Here is a 23,017-nt window from a genome sequence, read left to right on the forward strand (position 1 = left end):
CCCCCCCCCCCCGTCCTTCTGGGACTGCAGGCTGGGGGAACCCGGCACTGGATCTCCCTGGCAGCAGGAATGGACTCGATAGGATTCCTCCCGCCATGCATTGCCCAAGTGTGCCCTATGGGGGGGAGGGAAAACCCAGCACTGGATCCCACTGCCAGCTGGAATGGAGTTGCCTTGATTTTCTCTCCCCCCCCCCCAGTTATCTATTGGGGTGGAGATGGGCTTTAAAGCCAGGACTGGGTCCCCCTGACAACTGGAATTCACTGAATGGGGGCAGGGAAGCCCCCTTCCACTGCCCCACTCCGCCCACAGCTCTTTCATGCCCAGCACAATGGGGCCCTGGTACCGATGGGCCCTTTGCACGACAGGCCCTTGCAAGATGGGACCTCGAACGATAAGACCATCTCACGGTGGGCCCTTGGCACTGCAGCCTGTGCACGATGGGGCTCTCGCACGATGGGTCCTTTGCACAACGAGGCCTTCGCACAATGGGAACTCACACTGGGGCCTTGGCATCGCAGTCTGTGCACGATGGGGCCTTTGCACGAGGGGACCTTCTTTGCACAATGGGGCCTTCGCCCGACGGGCTCCTCACACAACTGGACCTTTGCACAAGCAGCCTTTGCAATCTGGGGCCCTCGCACGAGGAGCTTTCACACGATTGGTCCTCCCACGAAAGGAGCATTGTCCAGCGGGTCCCCTGCTGGCCACTGGCTCCTCCCCGCCACATGGGCGGTCCATCCGGTCAGGCTGTGTGTGGGTGTGGGGGGCCGGGGGGGCTCAGCAGGGGCGGATCTCGGACACCACCCGCTTGGGAAACAGTTTGTACTGCAGCCAGGTGGGCTCTGAAATGAGACGGGGTCAGGGGTGAGGAGGGGAGTGGGGCAAAAATACCCCCAGCACCCCTGCAGCTCCCCTCTGAATTCCCCTGAACCCCACAGGGCTCCCTCCATCCTCTTCAGCTCTCCCCTCACCGGACTCCCCTCTTTTCCCCCCAGGATCCACCTCCTCCGCCCCCTGCCCTGTGGACATACCCCTCCCCCCACAGATCTACACCCCCACCCCTTTCCTACTGCCTCCCTACAGCTCCCTGTCCCCACACAACCGCCCCCCAGTACATCTCTTGCCCCCACGGCTCCCTCCCTGCCCTCACTTCCCCATAGCTCCCCAACAGCTCCCTCCCTGCCCTCCACTGCCCCATAGCTCCCCAACAGCTCCCCCCCTGCCTCCCACTTCCCCATAGCTCCCCAACGGCTCCCTCCCTGCCCCCCACTGCCCCATAGCTCCCCCCACGGCTCTCTCCCTGCCCCCCACTGCCCCATAGCTCCCCCCACGGCTCTCTCCCTGCCCCCCACTGCCCCATAGCTCCCCCCACGGCTCTCTCCTTGCCCCCATGGCTCCCTCCCTGCCCCCACTTCCCCATAGCTCCCCATGGCTCCCTCCCTGCCCCCATTTCTCCATAGCTCCCCAACGGCTCTCTCCTTGCCCCCCCCCACTGCCCCATAGCTCCCCCAACGGCTTCCCCGTGCCACCCCAGCCCCCTGCCCCTCACCGTCGTAGCAGGCCGGCAGGGGCAGCAGGCCATCGAAGCAGTGCGAGGGGGCCGGGTAGCTGCAGCTCTGGGTCTGGTTCTGGCTCCGGCAGTAGAAGGTGACGATCTCCCCGTGCTGGACCCGCCCTTCTGGGATCTCCTGGATCCAGAGCTTGCGGCCCTGGTAGAGCACACGGCTCCGCTGGGCGGGCACCACGCAGCGCGCTGCAGGGAGACGGGATACTGGGGTGATGGGCCCGTGGCTCCAGCTGGGGAGGGGCAGGGAGGGGCGGGATAACGGGTAGATGGGTCCAGGGGGCTGATCCAGGGGGCGGGGAGGGGGCAGGATACCAGGGCCCATGGGGCTGATCTGGGGGCAGGGAGAGGGCAGTATACCGGGGTAGATGGGCCCAAGGGCTGATGTGGGGGGATGGGAGGAGGTGGGATACTGGGGTAGATGGGCCTGGGGACTGATCACAGGGTGGGGATAGGAGGACAGGGGATACCAGGGTAGATGGGTCCGGGGCTGATCGGGCAGGGATAGGAGTGGGTGGGATACCGGGGTAGATGGGCCTGGAGGCTGATCACGGGGGCGGGGGTGGGGATGGGAGGACAGGGGATACCAGGGTAGATGGGCCCAGGGCTGATCGGGCAGGGATGGGAGTAGGCGGGATACTGGGGTAGATGGGCCCGGGGGCTGATCACGGGGTGGGGATGGGAGGACAAGGGATACCAGGGTAAAATGGGCCCAGGGCTGATCAGGCAGGGATGGGTGTAGCCGGGATACCGGGGTAGATGGGCCTGTGGCTCTGGCTGGAGGTTCTGGGGGAGGAGGGGAGTGGGGGAGGGGGCGGTACCTCTGCAGAAGGGCCGGGGCGACCAGGTGCCGTTGCCCCGGCAGGTGACCCGGTTGGTGCCGTCCAGCAGGTAGCTGCGCTTGCAGAGGTAATAGACCAGCTCCCCGGCCCGGTACTGAGCCTTCTCCACCGCCACCAGGTAGCCCTCGGCGATGTCCCCGGGGGGTGGGCAGAACACGGCTGGGGGAGAGAGGGGATCACGGCCAGGCCCAGGGGATGGACAGAGCAGGGCCAGGGGGAGGGAAGGACGAAGGGCTGGGTGGAGAGATGGAGGCTGCATGGGGGGTACAGGGATGCAGGAGGGTGGGGGGTGGATGGCTGGAGGGAATGTGGGGGGTGGATGTGGGTGTGGCGGGTGGATGGGGGTGTGACCGGTGGATGGGGGTGGATGGCTGGAAGGGATGTGGGGGGCGGATGGGGGTGTGGCAGGTGGATGGCTGGAGGGGATGTAGGGGGCAGATGGGGGTGTGAGGATGGATGGGGGTGTGTGGGGGTGGATGGTTGGAGAGGATGTAGGGGGCAGATGGGGGCGTGTGGGGGGTGGACGGCTGGAGGGGATGTAGGGGGCAGATGGGGGTGTGGCGGGTGGATGGCTGGAGGGGATGTGGGGGGCAGATGCGGGTGTGACAGGTGGATGACTGGAGGGGATGTGGAGGCAGATGGGGATGTGACAGGTGGATGGGGGTGTGTGGATGGATGGGGGGTGTGGCGGGTGGATGGCTGGAGGGGATGTGGGGGGCAGATGCGGGTGTGACAGGTGGATGACTGGAGGGGATGTGGAGGCAGATGGGGATGTGACAGGTGGATGGGGGTGTGTGGATGGATGGGGGGTGTGGCGGGTGGATGGCTGGAGGGGATGTAGGGGGCAGATGGGGGTGTGTGTGGGGTGGATGGCTGGAGAGGATGCAGGGTATACGTGGCAGATGGGGGGGATGCAGCAGTGGATGGAGGGATGAAGGGAAGGGGGCTGGGGAGGGAGGGGGCATGTCTCTATCTCTCTAGGGCATCCCCCAAGCTCCCTCACGACCCCCTCCAAGAGCACCGTCCCAGCCCCCCACCTTCCCTCCCAGCTGGGAGGGGGCCCGGCCTGGCACTGGAGCCCAGGAGGATGGGCCAGCCCCGGCATGGGGGCAGATGGGGACAGAGAGAAACTAGGACCCTCCACCCCTGCCCCCCTTCGCCCTACTCACGGTGGCAGGTTGGGGTGGGCCCAGACCACTCCTGGTTCTCCTGGCATCGGATGGTCTCTGGGCCCTCCAGCCGGTACCTGGGGAGCGGGGGGAGAGGTGAGGTTGCAGATGGGGCTGGGCTCTCTGAGGGGCTGCGGGTCGGGAGTGAGGGGCAATGGCAGGGCTGGTGTGCGGGGGAGGGAGCTCTGGGCTGGGCTTGCAGGGGGCTGCGGGTCGGGAGTGAGGGGCAATGGCAGGGCTGGTGTGCGGGGCGGGGGGGGGGGGAGCTCTGGGCTGGGCTTGCAGGGGGCTGCGCGTCGGGAGTGAGGGGCACCAGCAGAACTGGGGGGGGGACTCACCCGCGCTTGCACTTGTACCGCACCTCCCCGCCTGCCCTGTAGGAGGCACCGCTGTGAAATCCATTGTCGGTCTCTGGCGGGGGGCTGCAGAAGGACGACGGGGCCAGATCCCCTGGAACAGAGGACGGGAGTGGGAGGGGAGTCAACTTGGCGGGGGGTCACCACTGTCTGGCAGCCAAGTTCCTCCCCCTTAACCCTTAGCGTCCTCCAGACACAAAGAGCCATTAAAGGCCTCCCTCAGCAAGGGGAAGATATATTTTTAGGTTCCTTCCCCTTTAACACCTGCAGGAGGTGGGGCAGTCTCCCTTTAAAAGACAGGCCCTTGCTCCACCCTCTTCCAATAGGCCCCTCCCCTTTCCCATTTGCTCCTCCCTCTCAGTAGACTCCATCCCCACGGGGACCTTCCTTGTCCCGTTGCGCCCTGCAATTCCCTTATTTGCCTCCTCCCTTTTCATGGTAAGACTCTCCTCTGCCCCATTTGGCCCCTCCCTACCCAATTTGGCTCCTCCTTCTCTGTAAACTCCTCCCCTTCTGCCCCATTTGCCTCCTCCCCCTCCCAGCAGGCCCCACCCCATTCCACATTTGGCTCCTCCCCTTATTTAGCTCCGCCTCTCCTCCAAAGCCTTTCCCTTGGGGCTGTAATTCCCAGACAAGTGGGGGAACCCTGTGGGTTTTGCTGGGAGTAGGTCCCTCCCCGAACGCTGCATCTCCCGGACTCCTGGGTTCTGCTCCCCCCAACAGGCTCCATCTCTCTCCTGGGTGGCATGGGGCGGGGAAGATTTCATGTGGGGGGGAATAAAGAAGACTTTGGCTCCTTCCCTCGTGGCTGGAGCCGAAGGGTCAGAGATCATCTTGGAGTGGTCGGGGTCACCCAATTTGGGGGTTCAGAGTTTAGATTGAGGATCTGGCTCTAATTTTTTTTGGGGGGGGGCAGCATCTGAGGCTTGGAGGGGAACATTTCTCTTATTTCACTGGAATTTTAGGGAGGAGGCAGAGTCCTGGCTCTGAGGGGAAAATTCAGGGGAGTAAATTGGTTTTGGAGGTGAAGTTCCTGCCTCCCAACCCCCCGCTCTCCGCATTGTCCTTCCAGAGCTGGGATAGACCCCAGGCGTCATGGCTCCCAGCCCCCCTGCTCTAACCACTAGACCGCACTCCCCTCCCAGAACCAGGGAAAGAACCCAGGAGTCCTGGCTCCCAGCGCTTCCCACAAGCGTACTGTCACAGGGGGTGGTGGGACAGTTTCCATGTGGCCCAGAGCTCGGTCCCCCCAGGGAGGCGGTCCCCTAACCCTATTTAGCGCCGGCCCCCTTGCTCCAGATGCTGTGTTCCCTGACTCCCCCTGGGGGTGGGCTGGAGGAGGACGCAGGTCCAGGAGAGCTGCTCTGCCTTCATATCTAGGTCTCCGCTTGCCAGGGGATCCGTTATCCTTGAATCAGCCCCGGGACTCATCCTGATCAGCTCACTGCCTAGAGAGCAGCCTGCCCTTTGCAAATGCCAGCGTGAATGACGGTGCTGGGGGCGGGGTGATGACGCTGGGGTGGGTGTTGGGTGATGACGTTGGGGTGGGTGTTGGGTGATGGGGTTGGGGCAGGGGTTGGGGCAGGGCAGATGTTGGATGATGGTGTTGGGGCAGGGTGATGGGGCCAGGGGCGGGGTGATGGGGTGGATGTGGGGTGACGGTGTTGAGGCGGGGGTGACGGTGTTGGGGGTGGGTGTTGGGTGACGGTGCTGGGGGCGGGGTGGTGATGTTGGGGCGGATGTTGGGTGACGGGGTTGGGGGTGGGGTGACAGGGTTGGGCAGGAGTTGGGTGATAGTGTTGGATGATGGTGTTTGGGGCGGATGTGGGGTGATGGGGCAGATGTGGGGTGACGGGGTTGGGGCGGGGGTAACAGTGTTGGGGGTGGGTGTTGGGTGACGGTGCTGGGGGTGGGGTGGATGTTGGATGATGGTGTTTGGGGCGGATGTGGGGTGATGGGCAGATGTGGGGTGACGGGGGTTGGGGCGGGGGTAACAGTGTTGGGGGTGAGTGTTGGGTGACAGTGCTGGGGGCGGGGTGGTGATGTTGGGGCAGATGTTAGGTGACGGGGTTGGGGGTGGGGTGATAGGGTTGGGGTGGGGCGAATGTTGGATGATGGTGTTGGGGCAGGGTGATGGTGTTTGCAGCGGATGTGGGGTGACGGGGTTGGGGCGGGGGTGACAGTGTTGGGGGCGGGTGTTGGGTGATGGTGCCGGGGTCGGGGTGGTGATGTTGGGGTGGATGTTGGGAGACGGTTCTGAGGGCAGGGTGATGGGGTTGGGGGTGGGGTGATGGGGTTGGGGTGGGGCGGATGTTGGATGATGGTGTTGGGGAAGGGTGACGGTGTTCGGGGCGGATGTGGGGTGACGGGGTTGGGGGTGGGGGTGACAGTGTTGGGGCGGGGTGACAGTGTTGGGGGCGGGTGTTGGGTGACGGTGCTGGGGCAGGGTGACGGGGTTGGGGAGGGTGTTGGGTGATGGCGCTGGGGGGCGGGGGTGATGGGGTTGGGCGGGTGTTGGGTGACAGTCTTGTGGGAGGATGTTGGGTGACGGGGTTGGGGACAGGTGACAGGGTTGGGGATGGGTGTTGGGTGATGGTGTTGGGGCAGGGTGACGGTGTTTGGGGCGGATGTGGGGTGACAGTGTTGGGGTGGGGTGATAGTGTTTGGGGGGCGGGTGTTGGGTGACGGTGCTGGGGGCAGGGTGACGGGGTTGGGGAGGGTGTTGGGTGACGGGGTTGGGGACAGGGTGACAGGGTTGGGGACGGGTGTTGGGTGATGGTGTTGGGGCAGGGTGACGGTGTTTGGGGCGGATGTGGGGTGACAGTGTTGGGGTGGGGTGACAGTGTTGGGGGCGGGTGTTGGGTGACGGGGTTGGGGACAGGGTGGACAGGGTTGGGGACGGGTGTTGGGTGATGGTGCTGGAGGTAGGATCACGGTGCTTGGCTCTGCAGGGTGGAGGACGGCGAAGGCCCCGACTGGTGACTGGCGGAGGTGTTCCCGTCCCTTACGTTCGCAGGATGCCGTCAGACTCCACTTCCTGTCCCCCTGGCATCGGCTCAGCGCCGCTCCCTGCCCTTTGGACATCCTGAAGCCTGGCTGGCAGGTCACCTCCATGAGGGCCCCGAAGCCGCGGGAAGCCTGGGCCAAACGTGTCTTGGCGTTATCAATCTGCACGGGCCACGGCAGGTCCGGCCTGGGAAACGCAAAGACAGTTGGGATGGAGAGAGCCAGGACTCCTGGGTTGTGTCCCGGCTCGGGGAGGGGAGTGGGGTCTAGTGATTAGAGTGGGGGGGCTGGGAGCCAGGACTCCTGGGTTGTGTCCCAGCTCAGGGAGGGGAGTGGGGTCTAATGGTTAGAGTGGGGGGGCTGGGAGCCAGGACTCCCTGGTTGTGTCCCGGCTTGGGGAGGGGAGTGGGGTCTAGTGGTTAGAGCTGGGGGCTGGGGACTGGGAGCCAGCAGCAGTCCTGGCACCTACCGGGTATCACACAGCTCAGCCCGCAGGCCCCATCACACAGGCACTGCCTGCGGCCAGAGCAGTCGCGGTCCTGGGTGCAGGTCCTCTGGCAGGTCTGGCCCATTCCCTCTGCCGACGCCTCCCTCCGGGCTGGGCAGGGACTGGGCCCATCTGCGTCTGCGGGGACACGAAGGGGAGCTGTTGGAGTGACTTGTATAGGTTGGGAAACTGAGGCATAAAAGGAGGGGAAGGAAGTCACAGCAAATAGAATCCAGAAGTCCTGGCTCCCACTCAGCTGTTTACACAGGGACCCCCCCCAAAACTGCTGTTAGAAATGGGGCAGTTTGAAGAGGGGGGGGCCTCTGACAAACATTTCCCTCCCCACCCCTGAAGACCCCCTCACTTTAACAGGAAGGTAGGAGGGCAGGTTGCCTGTAGGGAAAGGGGCCCCTGCAGTCCCCACCATAGCTACCAGCTGGTGGGGCAGGGCCTGCGAGTGCCTCTGGGCGCCGGGGTGGGGCTGGGGGGGCAGAATTCTCCCCTCCGTACCGGCTGGAAGCCTGGCGGGGTGTCCATCCCACGCGCTATCTCAGAGTTCACCTGGCCCATGCACCATTCGTCCATCCTCATATCCCCCCATCCCCATCCACCCCCTCCTCTCTCTATCCCCATCCACCCCCCCTTCCCCATCCACCCCCTCCTCTCTCTATCCCCATCCACCCCCCATCCCCATCCACCCCCCCCTCCCCATCCACCCCCTCCTCTCTCTATCCCCTTCCCCCCTCCTCTCTCTATCCCCATCCACCCCCCCTTCCCCATCCACCCCCTCCTCTCTCTATCCTCTTCCCCCCTCCTCTCTCTATCCCCATCCACCCCCCCTTCCCCATCCACCCCCTCCTCTCTCTATCCCCTTCCCCCCTCCTCTCTCTATCCCCATCCACCCCCCTTCCCCATCCACCCCCTCCTCTCTCTATCCCCATCCACCCCCCCATCCCCATCCACCCCCTCCTCTCTCTATCCCCTTCCCCCCTCCTCTCTCTATCCCCATCCACCCCCTCCCCTCTCTATCCCCTTCCCCCTCCTCTCTCTATCCCCATCCACCCCCCCTTCCCCATCCACCCCCTCCTCTCTCTATCCCCTTCCCCCCTCCTCTCTCTATCCCCATCCACCCCCCCTTCCCCATCCATCCATCCATCTATCTATCCCTCCATCTCTTTCTCATCCTGCCCAGCCCATGGTGGGGGCCCCTGGGGGGTCACTTCTCTGGGGCTGAGAACTGGGGGCCCCTCCCTGGTTTCTGGGAAAGGCTGTTTAAAGCCCCAGCCGGGACAATTACCTGGGAACAAAATCACATGGGACAAGGGCAGGCGGCTGAGCCAGACCCACTCCTCGAGTGGGGGCAGGGGAGGCGAGGTCACCCCCTCCAGTCTATAGGCCCCCTCCCTGGGGGCACGGGATCCCTCCCCAGCCCCACTCCCTGGGACTGCGGGATCCCCCCTCCAGTCTATAGCCCCCCTCCCTGGCGGGGTAGAGAAGAGGGGGTGGAAGGACCCCTGTGGCGGGGGAGAGGGGGAAGAGGCAGGGAGCCGGGGGGTCCCTAGTGAGGGAGGGGGACGCGAGGCCAGCAGGGGGGGTGAGCTGGGGGGTTACCCTGACGAGGGAGGGGAGAAGGGAGGACACCGGCAGGCGGGGGAGGGGCATGGGGGAAACCCTCAGAGAGGGGAGGGGGAAGCCTGTGAACCCAGCGGGTGGGGGAGCCCGGGGGGTGGTGGGCAGGCGGCTGGCGGGAAGATATGCCAGCGGGTGGGGGGGTCCCCTGCCCCTCACCTGTGGCGCAGTGACTGCCCCAGGGCAGCAGAAGCAGCAGGAGTAGGGAGGCACCGTAGGGCATGGCAGGCGGGGTCCTGCGACGTCCCTGTGAAGCCAGTGTCCCCGGCCCTGGATATAAATACCCCCCCCCAGGTTATCGATTAACCACCCCCGTCCCTGGGACTCTGACCTCCCGGCCAGGCACACAGGAGCAAAACAGCCCCACGTCACTGCGGAGAACCCAGGGGTCCTGGCTCCCAGCCACCCCCCACCCACTCTAACCACTAGTCCACACTCCCTGCCCAGACCCCAGAAGAGAACCCAGGAGTCCTGGCTCCCAGCCCCGTCACTCCTTTTGCCTCCTACCTTCCCAGAGCTGGGAACTGGGGGGATTCGGGATCTGGACGGGGGGTCGGGTGTCTGTCCGTGGGGATCTACATTTGGGGGTGTCCTTCTCAGGCCCCCCTCGGGGAACGCCCCCCCCCGCCGCCCGGCCCCGTTCTCCTTTAAGGCCGACTCCTCCCCCGGAGCCGTCAGAGACCCGCCTCCCTCCGCCGCTCTCCCCCCACAGCCGACACACTGCCCGACCGGCCGGCAGCTTCCCTGCCGGCGCGCCTGTCCCCACCTCGGCCCCCGGCGGCGGCGGCGGCTGGGAACCTCCGCTCCGCTGTCGCCTTCAGCCCTCCGGTCCCCGCCTCCGCTTCCATCCCTCGTTCTCCATCCCCCCTGCTCTCATCCCTCCTTCTCCCTATCCCGCATCTCTTCTCCCATCCCTCCGTCCTCTGCCTTCTCTCCATCCCTCTCTCCTCCCTTCCTTCCTTCCTTCCTTCTCTCTCCCATCCCTCCGTCCTCTGCCTTCTCTCCATCCCTCTCTCCTCCCTCCCTTCCTTCCTTCTCTCTCCCATCCCTCCGTCCTCCGCCTTCTCTCCATCCCTCTCTCCTCCCTTCCTTCCTTCTATCTCCCATCCCTCCGTCCTCTGCCTTCTCTCCATCCCTTTTCTCCTCCCTTCCTTCCTTCTCTCTCCCATCCCTCCGTCCTCTGCCTTCTCTCCATCTCTCTCTCCTCCCTCCCTTCCTTCCTTCTCTCTCCCATCCCTCCGTCCTCTGCCTTCTCTCCATTTCTCTCTCCTCCCTCCGTTCCCTGCCTCCTTCTCTCCATCACTCCATCTCTTCTCTCCCTCCATCCCCTGCTTTCTCCCCCTCCTTCTGTTCTGTGCATCCCTTCTGCCTCCTCCATCCACCCAGTCCCTCCCTTCCCTCCATCCCCCCTTTCCTCTTTCTGTCTTTCTTCCCCCCCTCCCACCACTCCCGCCCGGGACTGGGGGGCCCAGGTGGAGCCATGGCGCTGGTCACCTCGCCCACCGAGCTGGAGTGCCTGGCCAAGCCGCTGTTCTGCCGCAAGGGGGCGCTGCGCCAGAAGGTGATCCACGAGGTCAAGAGCCACAAATTCACGGCGCGATTCTTCAAGCAGCCCACCTTCTGCAGCCACTGCACCGACTTCATCTGGTGAGACCCCCCCTAGCGCCCCCCCAGCACCCCCAGCACCCCCAGCGCCCCCCCCCAATGCCCCCAGCCCACCTTCTGCAGCCACTGCACCGACTTCATCTGGTGAGACCCCCCCTAGCGCCCCCCCAGCGCCCCCCAATGCCCCCAGCCCACCTTCTGCAGCCACTGCACCGACTTCATCTGGTGAGACCCCCCCTAGCGCCCCCCCAGCACCCCCAGCGCCCCCCAATGCCCCCAGCCCACCTTCTGCAGCCACTGCACCGACTTCATCTGGTGAGACCCCCCCTAGCGCCCCCCCAGCACCCCCAGCACCCCCAGCGCCCCCCCCAATGCCCCCAGCCCACCTTCTGCAGCCACTGCACCGACTTCATCTGGTGAGACCCCCCCTAGCGCCCCCCCAGCGCCCCCCAATGCCCCCAGCCCACCTTCTGCAGCCACTGCACCGACTTCATCTGGTGAGACCCCCCCTAGCGCCCCCCCAGCACCCCCAGCGCCCCCCAATGCCCCCAGCCCACCTTCTGCAGCCACTGCACCGACTTCATCTGGTGAGACCCCCCCTAGCGCCCCCCCAGCACCCCCAGCGCCCCCCAATGCCCCCAGCCCACCTTCTGCAGCCACTGCACCGACTTCATCTGGTGAGACCCCCCCTAGCGCCCCCCCCAGCGCCCCCCAATGCCCCCAGCCCACCTTCTGCAGCCACTGCACCGACTTCATCTGGTGAGACCCCCCCTAGCGCCCCCCCAGCACCCCCAGCGCCCCCCAATGCCCCCAGCCCACCTTCTGCAGCCACTGCACCGACTTCATCTGGTGAGACCCCCCCTAGCGCCCCCCCCAGCACCCCCAGCGCCCCCCAATGCCCCCAGCCCACCTTCTGCAGCCACTGCACCGACTTCATCTGGTGAGACCCCCCCTAGCGCCCCCCCAGCACCCCCAGCGCCCCCCAATGCCCCCAGCCCACCTTCTGCAGCCACTGCACCGACTTCATCTGGTGAGACCCCCCCTAGCGCCCCCCCAGCACCCCCAGCACCCCCAGCGCCCCCCCAATGCCCCCAGCCCACCTTCTGCAGCCACTGCACCGACTTCATCTGGTGAGACCCCCCCTAGCGCCCCCCCAGCACCCCCAGCGCCCCCCCAATGCCCCCAGCCCACCTTCTGCAGCCACTGCACCGACTTCATCTGGTGAGACCCCCCCTAGCGCCCCCCCAGCGCCCCCCAATGCCCCCAGCCCACCTTCTGCAGCCACTGCACCGACTTCATCTGGTGAGACCCCCCCTAGCGCCCCCCCAGCACCCCCAGCGCCCCCCAATGCCCCCAGCCCACCTTCTGCAGCCACTGCACCGACTTCATCTGGTGAGACCCCCCCTAGCGCCCCCCCAGCACCCCCAGCGCCCCCCAATGCCCCCAGCCCACCTTCTGCAGCCACTGCACCGACTTCATCTGGTGAGACCCCCCCTAGCGCCCCCCCAGCACCCCCAGCACCCCCAGCGCCCCCCCAATGCCCCCAGCCCACCTTCTGCAGCCACTGCACCGACTTCATCTGGTGAGACCCCCCCTAGCGCCCCCCCAGCGCCCCCCAATGCCCCCAGCCCACCTTCTGCAGCCACTGCACCGACTTCATCTGGTGAGACCCCCCCTAGCGCCCCCCAGCACCCCCAGCGCCCCCCAATGCCCCCAGCCCACCTTCTGCAGCCACTGCACCGACTTCATCTGGTGAGACCCCCCCTAGCGCCCCCCCAGCACCCCCAGCGCCCCCCAATGCCCCCAGCCCACCTTCTGCAGCCACTGCACCGACTTCATCTGGTGAGACCCCCCCTAGCGCCCCCCCAGCACCCCCAGCGCCCCCCAATGCCCCCAGCCCACCTTCTGCAGCCACTGCACCGACTTCATCTGGTGAGACCCCCCTAGCGCCCCCCCAGCACCCCCCCAATGCCCCCAGCCCACCTTCTGCAGCCACTGCACCGACTTCATCTGGTGAGACCCCCCCAGCACCCCCAGCGCCCCCCCAATGCCCCCAGCCCACCTTCTGCAGCCACTGCACCGACTTCATCTGGTGAGACCCCCCTAGCGCCCCCCCAGCACCCCCAGCGCCCCCCCCAATGCCCCCAGCCCACCTTCTGCAGCCACTGCACCGACTTCATCTGGTGAGACCCCCCTAGCGCCCCCCCAGCGCCCCCCCAATGCCCCCAGCCCACCTTCTGCGGCCACTGCACCGACTTCATCTGGTGAGACCCCCCTAGCGCCCCCCCAGCACCCCCAGCGCCCCCCCAATGCCCCCAGCCCACCTTCTGCAGCCACTGCACCGACTTCATCTGGTGAGGCCCCCCCAGCACCCCCAGCGCCCCCCCAATGCCCCCAGCCCACCTTCGGCAGCCACTGCACCGACTTCATCTGGTGAGACCCCCTAGCGCCCCCCCAGCACCCCCAGCGCCCCCCCAATGCCCCCAGCCCACCTTCTGCAGCCACTGCACCGACTTCATCTGGTGAGACCCCCCTAGCGCCCTCCCAGCACCCCCAGCGCCCCCCCAATGCCCCCAGCCCACGTTCGGCAGCCACTGCACCGACTTCATCTGGTGAGACCCCCCTAGCGCCCCCCCCAGCGCCCCCCCAATGCCCCCAGCCCACGTTCGGCAGCCACTGCACCGACTTCATCTGGTGAGACCCCCCTAGCGCCCCCCAGCACCCCCTAGCTCCCCCCCAATGCCCCCAGCCCACGTTCGGCAGCCTCTGCACCGACTTCATCTGGTGAGACCCCCCCTAGCGCCCCCCCAGCACCCCCAGCGCCCCCCCAGCGCCCCCAGCCCACGTTTGGCAGCCACTGCACCGACTTCATCTGGTGAGACCCCCCAGCACCCCCTAGTGCCCCCCCCAATACCCCCAGCCCATGTTGGGCAGCCAGTGCACCGACTTCATCTGGTGAGACCCCCCCTAGCGCCCCCCCAATACCCCCAGCCCACGTTCTGCAGCCACTGCACCGACTTCATCTGGTGAGACCCCTCCCAGAACCCTCCATCTCATCCCCTTTCTACTTCACCCCCCCCGCCCCCCCCCCCGCCAGGGCTCTGCTGCTGTCCTTCCTTTAGTCTTAGCATAGAGGGACTGGTTGGTCCAGAGCCGGGAACAGAACCCAGGAGTCCTGGCTCCCAGCCCCCTGCTCTAACCATGAGCCCCCACACCCCTCCCAGAGCTGGGATAGAACCCAGGAGTCCTGGCTCCCAGCCTCCTACTTTGTGGCATAGCAGATGTTAGGGCAGGGGAGGAGTGGGGTGCATGTTAAATATGTGTATTGGGGTGAGCTGAGTGTGGGCAACTCATGACAGCTGTGAGCCCTAGAGTAACATTTTGTTTCTCTCTTGCTTTTAGGGGGATTGGGAAGCAGGGACTGCAGTGTCTAGGTAAGAGACCCCCCCCCCTGCAGGGTCAGTGACCCCCCCCACTCCACTGAGAGCCATACTTGGGGGGAGACAGTCACTCCCACTCTCAGCCTTGGGGTCCTCTCTTCTGCCTTCTGCTGATGGTATAACCAGCCCCCGCACAGCCGCACCCCACCCCAGAGGGGCCACGTCTCAGCACCGGGCAAGGGATCCCGGCATAACCAGCCCCCGCGCCCCACCCCAGAGGGGCCGCGTCTCAGCACCGGGCGAGGGGTCCCGGTATAACCAGCCCCCGTGCCCCACTCCAGGTGTGGTCGCATGTCAGGGGGGAACATTGCAGCCTGTTCCCAGCACACAGCCCGTGGCTCTGTTAGGCTCTGAACTAGATTTCTGGACTCCGGCTATTTTAGGGACTGGCTGGAAAATTCCATGTTTCTGCTTGAAAAAAGCCCCAAAATACCTAATACTGGGTGACCTTTCAAACGCTTGAAGCTTTATTCTTTAAGCTTCTTTGACAACTGGGGGTCAGGACTCCTGGGGTTCTCTGGGAGGGGAGCGGGGTCTAGCGGTTAGAGCAAGGGAGCTGGGAGCCGGACTCCTGGGTTCTCTGCAGTGACGTGGGGCTCTTTGACCTCCTGGCCAGACACCCAGGAGCAAAAGTCCCAGGGCCAGGGATGGGGGGCGGCTTTGGCACCGGCCTTGCTGGGTTAGAGCAGGCAGGTGGCCGGGAACCAGGATTCCTGGGTTCTCTGCCTGGCTCTGGGAGGGGAGTGTGGATTTGTGGGGGCTGGGCGTGGAGGATGTGGGGCTTTTGTGTTTAGGGGAGTTGTGGGGGGGGGGGGCTGCATGCGGGGTAGGAGGCCAGTGGGGCTAGCTGGGTGGCTGTGTAGGGGATCTGGGGGTTCTGGGTGGGGTGGGGAGATTTCTTCCTGCCTCCCGCAGGTATATGTGTGTTGGGGGGGGGGGGATAATGGGGAAATCCCCATATGCTCCAAATGGGGCGTGGCTCTGTGGTTGATTGGCCAGTGATGAACTGGGGGAGCAGCTCTGGGCAGGGTGGGCGAGAGGGACTGCGGGGGCGTGTGCGTTGGGCTCCTCATGTGTAAAATGGGGGTGGGGATTCCTGCCAGTCCTAGAGCTGGTGGGGGGAGAGTTTCTAGTGGACTCTGCCCCCCCCCTGCCCCCCAGCTGGCAGCATGAGGCCCAGTGTGGTGGGGGCAGGATCTGAGTGTTAAGTGGTGGGGGGGGGGGACCAAATAGATGGGAGGGGGGTGGTTCTTAGAGTGTCCTCACTGGGGGTGGGGGGGTGTACACAGGGGTGTGTGTGGAGGGGGGTGATGCGTGCGTGGGGGGGGGTGTGCACATGGGGGTGGGAGGAAGGGGGAGTGCACACGGGGCGAGTGGAGGGGATGTGATGGGTGGGTGGGGTGTGTGCACATGTGTCACGGAGTCCCCGGGCGATGCTCTGGATCTGCTCCCCATGAAGCCAGGCAGGACTCTGGGGAAGTCTCCTCTCCGGGAGCAGCCTGTCTGCAGGGCACACAGCTCCCCCGGCTCCACCTTCCTGGGTCTGACCTCGGAGCATTCAGCCTCCTCTGCCCCTCCGTGCGCTTCCCACAGCGAGTCCGCTCAGGCGGGGTCCTGGGGGGGCCAGAGGGTCCTGCCCCCCAACTCCGCAGTCAGACGGGACTCTCAGCCAGCCAGTAAAACAGAGGTTTATTAGACGACAGGAACATGGTCTAACACAGAGCATGTAGGTGCAGAGAACAGGACCTCTGAGCTGGGTCCATTTTGGGGGGCTGTGAGCCAGACAACCACGTCTGCCCTTCACTCCATGTCCCCAGCCAGCCCCAAACTGAAACTCCCTCCAGCCCCTCCTCCTCTGGGCTTTGTCCCTTTCCCGGGCCAGGAGAGCACCTGATTCCTTTGTTCTCCAGCCCTTTAGCTCTCACCTTGCAGGGGGGAAGGGCCTGGCCATCAGTGGCCAGGAAACAGGGTGTCGGCCATTCTCTGTGTCCAGACCCCTGCACACACCTGCCCTCTAGGGCTCTGCAAGAATCGTACACCCTTATCCCACCCCCTAGATACTTAAGAACTGCTGAGGGGAAACTGAGGCACCCCCACACTATTCAGAGGAAACATTAAGAACAGTCCCACTTCGTCACAACATGTGATGGGTGGAAGGGGATGTGACGGGTGGGTGGGGTGTGTGCAGACGGGGTGGGAGGAGGGGTGTGTGACGGGTGGGTGGGGGGGGATGTGCACACGGGGTGGGTGGAGGGGAGTGTGACGGGTTGTACACGGTGATGTGGGGGAGGCTGTGGTGGTGGACATATTTGGGGGCTGGGTGTGCAAGAGCAAGTGAGGTATTAGTGTCAAGCTGCTGGGGATGTGCATGAGTGTGTCAGGGTGTGGGGCCAGGTGTGCAGGTGCCGAGATAGCACATGGGGGTGTGTGGCACAGATGCCCTTGCACAAGTGCGTGGCCAGAGGCTAGGCGGCGGGTGCCTTTACACACCGGTGAGGGTCGGTCCATGTGGAGACTGTTGGTGCGACTGGCAAGACATGTCGGCCGTGGGCACAAGTGGGTCAGCTTTTGCACACGTGTGTGTGTTGGTGCAGCAAGGTAGAGCTGGTGGGTGCAGATCTGGGGGATTAGTGGCTGAGCGTGTGAATTGGTGTGCATTTGCATGAGTGCATCTGTATGAGTGTATGCATTTGCACAATGGTGCAGGGGGTGTGTGCATTTGCATGTGTGCAGGAGGCATGCACTAGTGTGTGAATTGGCACACATGCCGGGGTTGCACACGTACGTCCATTTGCACACATGCACCGGTGTATGCAGGTGCATGTGTGTATATGCACAAGTTTGTGGCTTTGGACACGTGTGGTGTCTGCATGTGCACGAGTGTGTGCAAGTTTGTGTACACTGGCCCGAGTGTGGGTTGGGGTGTGCATGCAGACCCTGGGTATTAATGCAGCAGAGCGGCGGGAGGATGTGTACAAGGAAGGGGTAGGTTGGCACAAGCATGGCTGGGCGTGCACAGGGATGGCCCCAAGTTGTGCAGCATTTCTAGGGTGTGTGCAGGGGTGGGTGTGCAGGAGGCACTGTCAAGGTGGGTCGTGATGGGGGGAGCGTGCACACGGCGTGTGTGGTGGGGAGAACGACGGGGGGCGAGCATTTGCCCCAGGATACGGCTGGTGCGTGTGGCTATGTGGGGCGGGAGTGTGAGCAACAGGGTGCTGGATGGACCCTGGGCAGGGGGAGCTCAGGGCTGTGGGGGGAACCGGGGTCCCCCCTGGAACCTCGGCAGTTGGAAGGGGGGAGCCCCCTGGGAGACTGGCAGAGCCCGGGCGGCTGGTGGCAGCGGTGGGATGCAGCAGGTTCCCGGACACCCCCTCCTCCCTTCGCTTCTTGGTGCAGCTGGCCAGGGGGAGGCGATGTGGGGGAGCCGTTGCCATGGGAACCATCAGGCAAGTCCCCAAGGGGGGATTGTTCATTGCATCCCCACCCCCGTAGGTAATGAGTTTGCTTTGTCCCAGTCCAGATCCCTGGGGGCCCCCATCACGCCCCACCCGGGGCAGAAAGCTTGACTGAGGGTGGGAGCCAGGACTCCTGGGTTCTATTCCTGGCTGTGGGTCTAGTGGTGGGAGCAGGGAGCAGCCTGTGTGGCATGGGGGGGCTGGCTGGCTCTCAGGATGCATGGGGGAGTCAAGCCCACACCTTGCCCCCCCCAAGTCCTATCTGCCGCCCCCCCCAGCTCCTGGCTCTTGTGGTTTCTGCTCCTGCCTGTTTCCATGGAGACCCGTCTTCCAGATCTCCCCGACTCGCTCCTTGGAGCCTTAAGATGCCGCGAGAGGGGGAAGGGGAGAGAAACGACCCCCCCAAGCTGTCCTCTGCCCCCCCCCGACTCATCCCTGAGACTTCCTCTGAGTGGGCCCCTCCACTCACCCAAACTCCCCCGACGCCCCGACTCGTCCCCCCAACTCCCTTGATCCGTCCCCCTGACTCACCCCAACTCTTCCCCCTCAACTCACTCCGACTCCCCAACCCATCCCCCCCACTCATCCCTCAGCCTTCCCCCGATCCATCCCTCAACTCCCCCGACGCGTCCCCCCGACTCACCCCAATTCCCACGACCCCCCCGACTCATCCCTGAGCCTTCTCCTGACTCGCCCCCTTGACCCATCCCCCCAACTCACCCCAACTCCCTCGACCTGTCCCCCCGACTCCACCAACTCCCCTGACTCATCCCCCTAACTCAGTCTGACTCCCCCGACCTGTCCCCCAAAACTCCTCTGAACCTTCGCCCCAAACTCACCCCAAACCCACTGAATCTTCTCCTCAACCCCCCAAAACATCCCTCCCAAACTTATCCTCAACCGCACTGAACCTTCCCTCCCAACCTCAACCCTGCCCCCCCAATTCACCCTGAACCTTCCCTCAACATGCTGAGCTGTCCCCCCCCAAACTCACCCCTACCCCCGAACCATCCCCCACTGCCCCAGCTGGCCTGTCCCTCTGGTGCTGGCTGTCCCAGAGTTGTGGGGGGCCCGTCCCCCCACAGCGGAGAGGAGGTGCTATAAACCTATGAGTCTAGGGGTCCGTTGAGCCAGGATTTCTCTGCCCCGAATCTGGGTTCTGGGAGAGGTCTGAATGGGGCGGGGGGGGGGGTGTCACTGTTACTGTCCTGAGCTTGCTCTGCTAATGTCTCTATTCCCCCCCCCCCCGGTCTGGCCCCCCTCGCCCACCCCGCCAAGTCTGCAGCTTCGTTGTACACAAACGGTGCCATGAGTTTGTCACCTTCGAATGCCCGGGAGCCGGGAAAGGACCCCAGACAGACGTGAGTGACAGATGGCTGCCAGGACTCCTGGGTCCTGTCCCTGGCTCTGAGAGTGGGGTGGGGGTCTAGCGGTTTGGGGGGAGCGGCAGGGAGCCAGGACTCGTGGGTTCTGTCCCCTGCTCTGGGAGGGGAGTGGGGTCGAGCGGTTAGAGTGGGGTTGGGGGGCAGGGAGCCAGGACTCCTGGGTTCTGTCCCCTGCTCTGGGAGGGGAGTGGGGTCTAGCGGTTAGAGTGGGGATGGGGGCCAGGGAGCCAGGACTCCTGGGTTCTGTCCCTGGCGTTGGAGGAAATACTTTGGTGGGGGAGGAGCCCGTGGCCCCCAGGTGAGTGTCCCAATTTCACCTGCTATTTTTACTGCCCGAGTGGGGGGCGGAGCATGGCCCAGATTCTACTGTCCTTGGCCTGGAGAGGGGGAAGGAGGAAGCGGGGTGGAAGAGGAGAAGAGAGCGGGAGGGAAAGGATGCCGGAATGGCGTTAGCAGTCACATCTCTTCCATGCCCCCCCCCCGCCTGCCCCCCCCCGTTCATACTGCTTAGAAACACACAGCCTTGTGCACGGTTGTGTTCCCACCCCTTGCGCGCACACACGTGCTCGCCGTGTGTAACTCCCCTTTGGGCACCTGTGCAGGGCCCTCTGCACGCTCACCTTCCCCCCTTGCACGCTCAGCCCGTGCTAGCTACTCGTGCAATTCCCTGGGCAAGCTCACATTCACACCACTTGCACGCACCTGCACGCTTGCACCCGCTCTGTGGAAACTCGCATTTGCACCCGCAGATATGCTCATGCATTCCTTTGTGCAAGCTCCCATGTGCATGCTTAGACACACACATGCACGCTCTCCACTTTGCACACGCATGCCCGCTCCCCATACAAGCTCACACTTGCACGCACTTGTGTGCAATTTCTTGTGCAAGCTCATGCTTACACCCCTTGCACATCCTCACAAATGCACACCCTCCATGCCAGCTCACGTGTGTGCATCTGCACACACTCATGTATACCCTATTCAAGCTCACTTGTTCACATCTAGATGCTTGTGTATCCATCGGTGCAAGTTGTGCACACTCAGGCATGCTGACGCTCACTTGGGCGTGCTCCGTCCTTTGCATATGCACACCACTCCCCAGTCAAGCTCATGTTCGCACGCTCACACGTGTGTGCAATTCCCTGTGCAAGCTCATGTTGACATCCCTTGCACATGCATACAAACCCACGCCTTCTGGGCAAGCTTAAGTGTGCACATGGACACACACTCGCGCACACCCCATGCAAGCTCATGTCTGCACACTCCAACACACTTGTGCACCTGCCTCCCTTGGCACAGGCCGGCCCGTTCCCCGTGCCGGCTCCCGTGGGCACACTCAGACATGCCCTTGGGTGAGAACGTTCACCCTCCCGCTTGCACCTCTGGTCTGTGCGGCTAGCCTTGCACGCCCCCCGTGCAAACTCGCACTCGGTGCCTGCACAGACTGTGAGCTCGCACCCCCTTCACCTGCTGGGGGGGGCTCTGATCTGTCTGCTCTCCCCCCCCACCCCCAGGACCCCCGGAGCAAGCACAAGTTCAAGATACACAGCTACAGCAGCCCGACTTTCTGCGACCACTGCGGCTCCCTGCTCTACGGGCTGGTGCACCAGGGCATGAAGTGCTCCTGTGAGTGCGGGTGGGCGGGACGCTGGGCAGGGGGGCGGGAGCAAGGTGGGGGGATGGGAAGGGGCAGGGTTGAGCAGCTAGGGGGTGGGCCTGGGGGTGTGGGGGGTGTGGGTGGGCGCAAGATGGGGGCAGGGGCCAGGCCTGGGTGTGTGGGGGTGCAAGATGGGGGGAGGAGCCAGACCTGGGTGTGTGTGGGGGTTGGGCATGAGATGGGGGGAGGGGACAGGCCTGGGGGGGTGGGGGGGTGGGCACGAGATGGGGGGAGGGGACAGGCCTGGGGGGGTGGGGGGGGCGAGATGGGGCCAGAGGCCAGGCCTGGGGCTGGGGGTGGGAGGGGACGCGAGATGGGGGCAGAGGCCAGGCCTGGGGGTGGGGGTGGGAGGGGACGCGAGATGGGGGCAGGGGCCAGGCCTGGGGGTGTGTGGCGGGGTGCGAGATGGGGCCGGGGGCCAGGCCGGGGGGGTGTGTGTGGAGGGCGAGATGGGGGCAGGGGGCAGGCCTGGGGGTGTGGGGGAGGGTGCGAGATGGGGCCGGGGGCCAGGCCGGGGGGGTGTGTGGGGGTGGGCGTGAGATGGGGGCGGGGGCCAGGCCGGGGGGTGTGGGGGGGCGGGAGCGAGGCCCAGGGGCGGGCCGTTAGGGCTGCACGGGGCGGGGGGGCGGCGGCCTAGGGGCGAGATCCCCCTCCCCCCCCTCACTCTCTGGCGCCCCCCGCAGGCTGCGAGATGAGTGTGCACAAGCGCTGCGTGCAGTGTGTGCCCAGCCTGTGCGGGGTGGATCACACCGAACGCCGGGGCCGTCTGCGGCTCCGCATCGAGAGGCTCGGCGGGGAGGAGATCCGCGTCTTCGGTACGGGGGGGGGGGCGGGGCCCTGCCGTGGTGTAGACGCTCCCCGCGCCGCCGGAGGGGGTTTCTCCGGGCCGCTGCCCGCCGCGGGCTTCGCTCCGGCGCCCGGCCCTGCCCGCTCCCCACAGGCCTCGGGTTTGGCCACCACCGGCTCTTCCCACGGACACCCCCAGGGGCCGGGCTCTTGCTGGGGGGGATGACGAGGGGCTGCTGGGGGGGTGGGGGCACCGAGGCCCTGGCTAGAACGGATCAGCTTGGGAAAGAGGCTGGGGGGGGGGCTGCACCTTGGGAGCCTTGGCTCCGATCGCCCCAAATTTGGATCCCTGACTTACCCCCCCGGTCCCCCCCCCAAACACAGCGAAGTTCAAGGCAAAAACCCGAGCGCCCGTGTGGGATTCAGAGCCTCCACCAGCCAGAGGGGGCTCCTCAGCTGTAGCACCGTAGGGCTGGCACCCCCAGCTGTCTGTCTGTCCCTGCAACCCCCCCCCCCAGCTGTCTGTCTGTCCCTCCAACCCCGCCCCGGCATCTGTCTGCCTCTTCAAACCCCCCCCCCGGGCATCTGTCTGTCTGTCCCTCCAACCCCACCCCGGCATCTGCCTGTCTGTCTGCCTCTTCAACCCCCCCCAGCATCTGTCTGTCTGTCCCTCCAACCTCCCCAGCTGTCTGTCTGTTCCTCCAACCCCACCCCAGCATCTGTCTGTCCCTCCAATCCCCCCCAGCTGTCTGTCCCTCCCTCCAGCCCCCCTCCGCCCCGGCATCTGTCTGTCTGTCTGCCTCTTCAACCCCCCCCAGCATCTGTCTGTCTGTCCCTCCAACCTCCCCAGCTGTCTGTCTGTTCCTCCAACCCCACCCCAGCATCTGTCTGTCCCTCCAATCCCCCCCAGCTGTCTGTCCCTCCCTCCAGCCCCCCTCCGCCCCGGCATCTGTCTGTCTGTCTGCCTCTTCAACCCCCCCCAGCATCTGTCTGTCTGTCCCTCCAACCTCCCCAGCTGTCTGTCTGTTCCTCCAACCCCACCCCAGCATCTGTCTGTCCCTCCAATCCCCCCCAGCTGTCTGTCCCTCCCTCCAGCCCCCCCCCGCCCCGGCATCTGTTTGTCTGTCTGCCTCTTCAAGCCCCCCCCCCCCCGGCATCTGTCTGTCTCCCCAACCCCTCCCCCCGCATCTGCCTGTCTGTCTATCTGACCCTCCCCCCGCATCTGTCTGTCCCTCCAACCCCTCCCCCAGCATCTGTCTCTGTCTCTCCAATCCCCTGCCCACATCCGTCTCTATCTCTCTATCTATCCCTCCCTCCCTCCCCTTCACTATATCTATCTATCCCTCCATCCTCCCATCTCTGTCCATCCATCTGTTCATCCATCCCCCCGCCTCTCTCTCTCCCTCCCTCCCTCCACACACCCCATCCCCGTCTCTCTCTCTCTCTCTCTCTCTCTCTCTCTCTGTCCTTCCCTCCCCACACACCCCATCCCCGTCTCTCTCTCTCTCTCTCTCTCTCTGTCCTTCCCTCCCCACACACCCCATCCCCGTCTCTCTCTCTCTCTCTCTCTCTCTCTGTCCTTCCCTCCCCACACACCCCATCCCCGTCTCTCTCTCTCTGTCCTTCCCTCCCC

At 65.0% G+C, this 23,017-nt stretch overlaps 3 protein-coding genes across 5 annotated transcripts in view; 1 reads left to right on the forward strand and 2 right to left on the reverse strand.

Moving 5' to 3' along the window:
• LOC140902224 (beta-2-glycoprotein 1-like) lies at positions 1–9,925 on the reverse strand. 3 transcript variants are annotated; one of them, XM_073322078.1, is made up of 8 exons: positions 9,823–9,922; positions 9,216–9,326; positions 7,410–7,565; positions 3,917–4,028; positions 3,579–3,655; positions 2,389–2,568; positions 1,553–1,756; positions 1–845 (listed from the first exon to the last, which is right to left on the reverse strand). In XM_073322078.1, exons 1-8 carry the CDS (start codon positions 9,902–9,904, stop codon positions 781–783), a joined length of 987 nt encoding a protein of 328 aa, XP_073178179.1. In that variant the 5' UTR covers positions 9,905–9,922; the 3' UTR covers positions 1–780. The 3 variants fall into 3 exon arrangements, with proteins under 3 accessions (XP_073178179.1, XP_073178180.1, XP_073178181.1); XM_073322079.1 differs by lacking the exon at positions 2,389–2,568 and having other exon boundaries at positions 9,823–9,925; XM_073322080.1 differs by lacking the exons at positions 9,216–9,326; positions 9,823–9,922 and adding an exon at positions 6,943–7,127 and having other exon boundaries at positions 7,410–7,486.
• Positions 4,487–6,938, reverse strand: LOC140902359 (uncharacterized; the record flags this gene model as incomplete). Its single annotated transcript, XM_073322376.1, has 1 exon — positions 4,487–6,938. A coding segment is annotated over one exon (1,563 nt), but the record flags the coding sequence as incomplete, so codon positions are not given.
• Positions 9,749–23,017, forward strand: part of PRKCG (protein kinase C gamma) — a 27,970-nt gene continuing 14,701 nt past the window's right edge. Inside the window, exons 1-5 of the mRNA XM_073321998.1 lie at positions 9,749–10,703; positions 14,064–14,095; positions 18,835–18,917; positions 20,456–20,567; positions 21,282–21,413. Of these exons, the coding sequence (XP_073178099.1) occupies positions 10,537–10,703; positions 14,064–14,095; positions 18,835–18,917; positions 20,456–20,567; positions 21,282–21,413 (526 nt within the window). The 5' untranslated portion in view covers positions 9,749–10,536. The remainder of the gene's footprint in view (positions 10,704–14,063; positions 14,096–18,834; positions 18,918–20,455; positions 20,568–21,281; positions 21,414–23,017) is intronic.

Source organism: Lepidochelys kempii, chromosome 23 (assembly GCF_965140265.1).
Source record: "Lepidochelys kempii isolate rLepKem1 chromosome 23, rLepKem1.hap2, whole genome shotgun sequence".
Classification (NCBI taxonomy): Eukaryota; Metazoa; Chordata; order Testudines; family Cheloniidae; genus Lepidochelys; species Lepidochelys kempii.

Coding starts and splice junctions, on each gene's coding strand:
- LOC140902224 (XM_073322078.1), bottom strand. CDS start 9,904: ATGGAAGCGGAGGCGGGGACCGGAGGGCTGAAGGCGACAGCGGAGCGG. Junction 4,029..7,409: donor GCTGAGCTGTGTGATACCCG/GTAGGTGCCAGG, acceptor CCTCTGTTCCAG/GGGATCTGGCCCCGTCGTCC. Junction 2,569..3,578: donor GCCCACCCCAACCTGCCACC/GTGAGTAGGGCG, acceptor TCTCTCCCCCAG/CCGTGTTCTGCCCACCCCCC.